This window comes from Mastomys coucha, unplaced genomic scaffold (genome assembly GCF_008632895.1).
Source record: "Mastomys coucha isolate ucsf_1 unplaced genomic scaffold, UCSF_Mcou_1 pScaffold5, whole genome shotgun sequence".
Lineage (NCBI taxonomy): Eukaryota > Metazoa > Chordata > Mammalia > Rodentia > Muridae > Mastomys > Mastomys coucha.
The window spans coordinates 97674990-97683175 of record NW_022196911.1 but is presented as its reverse complement, the minus strand read 5'-3'; the positions used below and the strand labels follow the sequence as shown (position 1 = coordinate 97683175).

Sequence of the window (8186 nt, the reverse complement as noted above, 5' to 3'; positions counted from 1 at the left end):
GGCCTCGAACTCAGAAATCCACCTGCCTCTGCCTCCCAAGTGCTGGGATTAAAGGCAGGCGCCACCACTGCCCGGCTTCCTTTTTTCTTTTTGATACAGAATGTTCTGGGACTCAATATGAAGTTCATGTTATGGGGCATTCACCAGAGAAGACTGCTTGAACATGGCTTAATGCCAATAGAAAGTCTTTATTAAACAGACCAACAACTACATAGGGTGTTCAGGATCCCAGTGTAGCTCCCAGCCTTTTTCAAGGTGTGCTTTTAAGCACAAAAACCATGTTCTGGGTTGGCATACTTCAGTTAACAAGAACAGTCAGCCAGAAGCAAAACTACAGAAGCCAAAAAGCAAGGTTAGTACATTTAGAGACTACGGACTTTGGTATATTAGGCCTTTGTTTTGCTTAGGCAACTGATGCTGTCTGTGTGCTCAGTTTTACAGCCCGAATGTTACTTTCATAACAGAGTCTGGGGGCCTTCTATGGTCTGGTAGCCTGTTATAATCCATACTGGCTTTAAACTTGAAATTCTCCTGCCTCAGCATCTTGAGTGCTGGGATTACAAACTTGAGTCATTACTCCCCAATTTTGTTTTGCTTTGGTTTATTTGTTTGTTTTTTGAGGCAAGCTTTCTCTCTCCTTTTTTAAAAAAGATTTATTTATTTATAAGTAAGTACACTGTGGCTGTCTTCAGACTCTTTTTCTTCTCTCTGTAGCCTTGCTTGCTCCAGCCCAAAGATTTATTTATTTATTATATATAAGTATACTGACTGTAGCTGTCTTTAGACACCCCAGAAGAGGGCATCAGAACTCATTATGGATGGTTGTGAGCCTCCATGTGGTTTCAGGGATTTGAACTCAGGATCTTCAGAAGAGCAGTCAGTGTTCTTAACCACTGAGCCATCTCTCTAGTCCGAGACAAGATTTCTCTGTGTAGCCCTGGCTGTCCTGGAACTCAGAGATCCATCTGTGTCTGCCTCCAAATGCTAGAATTAACATGTGTGTCACCACGCCAGGCTCTGGATTTGTTTTGTCTTTATCTTATCTGTATGTGTTATTTGGGGGGAGGGGGTGGTTTGTTTGTTGCATAGTTCTCTCTCCCTCTCTCTCTCTCTCTCTGTGTGTGTATGTGTGTGTGTGAGTGTGCGCGCGCCTGTGTGCATGCATGCGTGCATGCATGTGTGTGTAACTGAGGATCCAATCTACCACTCTGCAGTCTGGCTAGCCTCCCGGTCTTAACTTCATCGAAAGTCACAGGCAGCTGGCCAGTGGTGGCGCATGCCTTTAATCCCAGCACTTGGGAGACAGAGGCAGGAGGATTTCTGAGTTCGAGGCCAGCCTGGTCTACAGAGTGAGTTCCAGGACAGCCAGGGCTATACAGAGAAACCCTGTCTCAAAAAACAAAAAACAACAAAAACAAAAACAAAACAAAACAAAAACAAAAACAAAAAAAAAGAAACAAAGAAACAAAGGAAGAAAGAAAGGAAGGAAGAAAGGAAGGAAGGAAGGAAGAAAGTCACAGGCAACACTCTCAGTCAGACCCACATGATTCCTTGATCTTCTGGACCTCGGGATGGACTCCCAAGTTTCAAGAGAGGTAAAAACCTTCCTAGTTCAGGGATGGTCTTCCTAAGTGGTGGTGTATCAGACAAGGATACAGTGACAGAGCAGTAGGCTTGAGAGGTCTTAAGAGCCTTAACTCAGGGGACTTCCCATAGCCTTTTGTGCACCAAGCCTCATCAGCAATAACACCTTTCACCTCTACATGGCCCCGATTCTGCCTTGTAGGAAGTCCAGCACCAGACTTTGAATCCTAATTCTGAGATTAGACCGGGAGTGATCTCCCTTGCCTCTGCCCACAGAACCTGGGCATTTCCTTTTATGTTCAGGAAGAACTGTGTCCGTGAGGCATAAATTGGCCTGTCTGGAATGTCACAGACATCTGTCTTTACCTGCATTCTGGGGGTCCCCAAAACCCTTCCATGCTAATTCAGTCTAACTATACAACCTCTCCAGCTTCTGAAGAGCCATTTGTGTACTGCCCCTGAGATGAGAGAGCTCTTCAAATCTGTAGGTGCCTCCAGTCTGTCCTACCTGCTCTTGTTTCTCAGCTCTTGCACACGGGGGGCCACTCCTCTTTCCTTTCCCAACTTCCCACTTTCCTTTGCGTCAGGCACTTGTATTTTTGTGGTGGGCCTTTAAATTCTATGCTTGGGGACTAAAGAGATGGCTTAGTGGTTAAGAGTATGTACTGTGTATGGGGCTGAAGAGATGTTTCAACTGTTAAGAGCGCTGGCTGCTTTTCCAGCAGACCCAGATTCAGTTGCCATCATTCACAGACAGCTCACAACCATCTGTAACTCCAGTTGCAGTAGAGTCAATGCTTTCTGACTTCCATGGGCACTGCACACACATGGTACACAGACATATAAAGGCAAAACATAAAACCCTTAAACATAAAAAATTTTACAAAATTTACAAAATCTGTCTCCTTTTTATTCCCAAGAGCATTTGATTTTCATTTGGGAGACCTTGGTTCAAGCTCTGGCTGTGGTTCTGTGTCATGGGGGACCAGGTTTCTGAGAGCCTTTAAGAGGTTCCAACTCTCAGCTGACTTGCTGTGTAATCTTGGTAGAACTATTTCTCTGTTTTCTTAGGTTTCCTTTCATGCAAACCTGGGAGGACAGACTAATGGGCTCTAGGATTATCCCAGTGCTCTGCGCTCCCCCCAGCACCCAGTTTCCAAACTCCTAGCCTGTCTGTAAGCAAAGGGAGCTGTCCTTGGTGCTGAACCTTTGAGAGTTGTGTGCCTGGGCTAACTTCTGTTCTTAACAGATCCTGGCTGTTCTCAACGCACCTAGAGCCTGCTGGGCCCAGAACATCACAGAAGTCCAAGAAACTGGATGAGGAAGATGGCTCAATGAATAAAGCACTTGCCAGGCAAGCATGAAGACTGAAGTTCAAATCTCCAAGTGCCACGGACTGGTTTTGCTTTGGGGACCCCTTGTTCCCCGGGGTGATAAAAGTTCTGGCCTGGTGGGCAAAGAATTCGGCGAGTGACAAACAGAAATGACACAAGGTAGTGTGGTAACTGAATACAATTTGTAAAGTGAAAATCAGGCTTATATTGTATACAGCAAAACAGGGTAAACTTCAGAAGTCACATAGGCAGGTAGTGGTCACATCAAAGTCAGTAAGATCAAACAGCCAGGTGTAAGGCAGAGGAGCAGTGGTGTCCTTCTTCTTGGGCTATTTTGGCAGCCCCAAGTAAAATTCTCAGGGTCTTTCTGAGGCAAGCAGCTGGAGGTCCTTGAGAATATCCTTGGCTATAACATAGATAATTAGTGACGGAAGCCCTACAACTTCTCTCTAGTTAGTAAAGAAATTCTGCTTTGTGTAGGACTGCTCTGACAATTAGTGCCTGAACTACTATCTCTAACTTTTGAGACATCCTGTCAGATAAGACAGCTTCTTTGTAAGGATTCCAAGCTAATTACAGCTAGGAAATCAATTAGGATTATTGAAACACTGTGAAGGCCAGGAAATAATGTTTAATCTCAGTTTAGCTAATAACGAAATATTTCTTAGGGCACCTTTATGCCTGTATAAAGAAAGCATGCAGATCTCTCCACAGACTTTGGCAGAGACCAATCTGGAACACAACTGAGCTAGGAGATGTCAGCAACTGGACTACCTCAGGAGACTGGTCGGAGTGTACGTGGCCTAAGATCAGATTTTTAGGCCTGTCCAGACACGACTGAAGTAGACGAGTTCTGTGTGACACCCAAGCACCTACATCTGTTTATCTAAATCTCTGGGGCAAGAGATAAGATGCTCTGAAGAGATCCCTTCCTTCTCCCCACAGTGCTTAAGGCCAGCCTGTGGTTACATGTATCACCCAAACAGAGTGTTTTCAGCCGGGCAGTGGTGGTGCACACCTTTAATCCCAGCACTTGGGAGGCAGAGGCAGGCAGATTTCTGAGTTCGAGGCCAGTCAGGTCTACAGAGTGAGTTCCAGGACAACCAAGGCTATACAGAGAAACCCTGTGCCATGCACACTTTGCGTGACAGTAGTTTGAGGCGAAAACTTCAAGGAAAGTCAGTCTCCTGCCCCCGCATTGTCGCCTGGCACCCCTAACTCAGAGATAGCCCAGATATGTCCTTGTACTCGTGTGCTAGGTGCCCACCAAAATATGATTTATTTACAGCTGGACAAAATTGGACATTGCTCTTTGACCTTCACCAATGTTCCAACATCTTAGCCAAATAGGAATTAGTAAGAGAGTCTCTACTTCCCCAAAAGATTAACATAGTGGGCATTTTACCTAGGGTGGGTAGGACCTTGAGCTGAGAGAGTGTGTGTGTGTGTGAGACATTCTGCAGCATTTAGCATTCTAGATTCAGCAGTCTACATTCAGCATTCAGACTCACTCACACTCAGACTAGAACCAGAGCTTAGGTGGACTAGGACTTAGATCCATGCAGTCCGTAGCCCCCCCGGGTCCAAAGCACTTGGGCCCGGGGGGTGCAGCACCAGTTGAGATTAAAGAGAGTGAGCATTCGAGATTTGAGCATTCAGCATTGAGGACTCCAGATTCCAGCCTCTACCCTCCTGGCTGGCACACCCGCAGGCCCCGGACTCCAACTGGGCCCATGCGGCCAGAGCGTGCTCAGAGCTCCGGGGGTGCTGTGCCAGTCCAGAGGAGATGGCTGATGTTTTAGATCCAGTGTGTTTTAGATGGTCTCAAATGTACCTCGACTACTGAGCTGCCAGATTTTTTATCTCTCTTTTGCAATGATTGTAAAAGCCTCATGTCATTTTTGAGAAGTATATTCAGATAGCATACTTCTTTGTGTCGACTCTGTTTATCACCAGCTGAATCCCATGCACACTTGGCCATCATCCCGCGGAACAAGGGACCCCGTAAGAAACCCCATTCCGTGGCAATCCTGTCTCCAAAAAATTGTTTTAAAAATATATTCTAGTTCTCCAGGAATAAGTTTAAAAACTTTTGTTTTGCCGGGTAGTGGTGATGCATGCCTTTAATCCCAGCACTTGGGAGGCAGAGGCAGGTGAATTTCTGAGTTTGAGGCCGGCCTGGTCTACAGAGTGAGTTCCAGGACAGCCAGGGCTACCAGAGAAACCCTGTCTTGGAAAAAAAAAAAAAAAAACAAAGCAAAACAAAAAACAAACAACAAAAAACCCCTTTGTTTTAGGGAGCTAGAGAAATGGATCCATGGTTAAGAACACTGGCTGCTCTTACAGGTGACCCAGGTTCAGTCTTCAACACTAATATATACAGTTCACAACTGTTTTTAACTTGGGGCTGGAGAGATGACTCAGAGGTTAAGAGCACTGGCTGCTCTTTCAGAGGTCCTGAGTTCAATTCCCAGCAACCACATAGAGGTTCATAACCATCTATATTGGTGCCCTCTTCTGGGCTGCAGGCATATACCCATATACATACATTTAAGAAATATTGTGCTGCCGGACAGTGGTGGCACCTGCCTTTAATCCCAGCACTTGGGAGGGAGAGGCAGGCAGAGTTCCAAGACAGCCAGGGCTATACAGAGAAACCCTGTCTCAAAAAAAATTAAAAGAAATATTATGCTTATTAGAATTCATATGTGTGGATAATGAGTGGGGGGGTATGTATATGACATGGTACCCATGTGGAGGTCAGAAGACAACTTAAAGGAGTCATTTCTCCTTTCCTCCTACCTTGTGGGTCCCCAGGATCAAACTCAGGTTGTCAGGCATGACGGTTAAGTGCCTTTATTTACTGAATAATCTTGCTGATCCTACCATAGGTATTAAAAGGTTACATATTTCTGTTGGATTTTAATATTTCTATATCAGCTTTATCTTTTTGTTTTGTTTTTGTTTTTTGAGACAGAGTTTCTCTGTATAGCCCTGGCTGTCCTGGAACTCACTCTGTAGACCAGGCTGGCCTCAAACTCAGAAATCCTCCTGTATCTGCCTCCCAAGTGCTGGGATTAAAGGTGTGCACCACCACTGCCCGGCAAGCTTTATCTTCTTAATATTTTCTTTGGGTATATTTTCTTCAGCTCTTTACTCTTTCAAGCTTTCTGTATTCTGTTTTGGTAAAGATCCCACAGCTGGATTTTATGCTTGTGTATAGGTGTGCATGCAGGTGTGTTTGTGTAGGTGTGCATGCAGGTGTTCATGCAGGTGTGCATACATGTAGAGGACAAAGGTCAGTCCCGGATGTTGCTTTTCAGGTACCATCTACCTTGTTATTTTTGTTGTTTTAACTTTTTAATGATTCTTTGTGAATTTCACTTCATGCACCCCAACCCCACTCTATCTCCCCATCCCTCCATATCTGCCCTCTGCCCTTGCAGTCTTCCCCAAAAGAAAATCAAATCTCACATGAAAGCTGTGGAGACCCCGTCCTTCTCCCCACAGTGCTTAAGGCCAGCCGATATTACATGTATCACCCAAACAGAGAGAGATTTTAGAAAATGATCTATTGTTTTAAAATGTATTCTATTCTTCCAGGAATAAGCTTAAAACCCTTTGTTTTAGGGGGCTGACAGATGTTATTGCAAATGATCACTGGAGGGAGTCATTGGCCTGCCTTTGGTTTCAGTTACACTATCAATACTGGATCCTCACCAGGTCTCATCCTGGACATCCTGTTGTTGCCCCATGTAATGGAGATCTTGCAGCTTTGGTTCTGCAGGACCAGCCCCTTCACGCAATCTAGTAGGCCATAGATGGGGTAGATGCTGGGGTGGGCCAACTCAAAGCCCTGGACCTGGGTCTGGGTGGTCAGCTTGCCAGCTCCCCCAGTGGGAGGTAGATCTGTCCTAGCATGCAAAGCACCAGTGACAAGTCTCATTTTCATCTTTTATATCCTATCTCTTTTTTTAAAATATTTATTATTATATGTAAGTACACTGTAGCTGTCCTCAGACACACCAAGAGAGGGTATCAGATCTCATTAAGGATGGTTGTGAGCCACCATGTGGTTGCTGGGATTTGAACTCATGACCTCTGGAAGAGCAGTCAGTGCTCTTAACCACTGAGCCATCTCACCAGCCCCTCTTTTATATCCTATCTCTTTAAAGTACCTAGTCATGCAGATGATTCCCCAGGGAGCTGGAGAAAGAATTATCATCTTTTTACTGAAGGACAAAGATCCAGCAAGACAAAGCACCCCTTCTGTCACACATCTGAGCTGGGGCAGCTTTTCTAGCTTCTGTCCCACTTAAAAGGCAGGCATTTTCCAGACATATCAGCATCCTTTACAGGGCAGGCTCTGAGACTGAGTGGCCTGCTTAGGTTCCCTCAGCTTAGTCAGTGACACAACCAGGCCAGGGTTAAACTTGTGTCTGACACTAAAACTCCAGCTGATCCCACTACAGATGGCTGGAGTAGCCAGGCTATCTCATCCCCACCCTCCAAAGAGAAGCTCAGTTGGGACACACAAACACACACACACACACACACACACACACACACACACACACACACACACACTTGAAGCTCATTTGCCGTTTGTATTTTCTTTCATCTTGACTCAATGCAAACGGTTCCTGGAAAAACAGGGAGAGACATGACATAGGAAAGTGCTGGGAAAGATAATTCTAGATAGCTTGTGAGGTGGGAAGGGCCATCAGTGGGTCAAATGCTACTGCCAGAAACCTCTTGGCCAGTCTCTTGGGAGACACTAGAAGAGAAAAATGCATAAGTCTTACTGTCAAATTGTCTCCAGGGCCCACTGAGAAGTCAGGCCGAGCAGAGTCTCCATCTTTCCTCTTCAGGACTGGAGGACTCACAGGTGCTCCCTATGAGCCTTGGTAAAAATGGCCTCCACCTTCAACACCTCAGGAGGGCTGCCCAGTTGCCCTGGCAGTGGCCACAGTGGCCACATTGTGAGGTGGTCCGGGTAACAGGCAGGTGTGATCGGGGTGGGAGGCAACAGAAGTGTTTGGGTGCAGTGGCATCATTTTGGGCTTTTCCTGCTCTCACACCCTGCTGGGATTTTCTTTTACCACACCATCATGGGTAGCGCCTACCACTGGGAGGCTCGGCGTCGGCAGATGGCTTTGGAACGGAGGAAGGAGCTGATGGCTCAGCAGCAACAAGAGCAGGTGCGGGAGAGGGGTTGATCCATCAGGGTCCACTATGGGGCAACAGGGAATGGGGAAGGATGAAGGA

The 8186-nt window shown here is 46.0% G+C and overlaps 1 protein-coding gene and 1 long non-coding RNA gene across 3 annotated transcripts in view; one reads left to right on the top strand and one right to left on the bottom strand.

Annotated features, from left to right (window-relative positions):
- Positions 1-7508: 7508 nt before the first annotated feature.
- Positions 7509-8180, bottom strand: LOC116078434. The gene is made up of 2 exons (XR_004113546.1): positions 7724-8180; positions 7509-7561 (listed from the first exon to the last, which is right to left on the bottom strand). It is a non-coding gene; the product is annotated as an uncharacterized LOC116078434 (long non-coding RNA).
- Ccdc200 (coiled-coil domain containing 200) overlaps positions 7934-8186 on the top strand; it is a 3154-nt gene continuing 2901 nt past the window's right edge. The window contains exon 1 of one of the 2 annotated variants that reach the window (XM_031353667.1): positions 7934-8119. In XM_031353667.1, coding sequence (XP_031209527.1) covers positions 8030-8119 — 90 coding nt within the window. In that variant the 5' untranslated portion in view covers positions 7934-8029. The remainder of the gene's footprint in view (positions 8120-8186) is intronic. The other variant, XM_031353666.1, reaches the window with a different exon arrangement.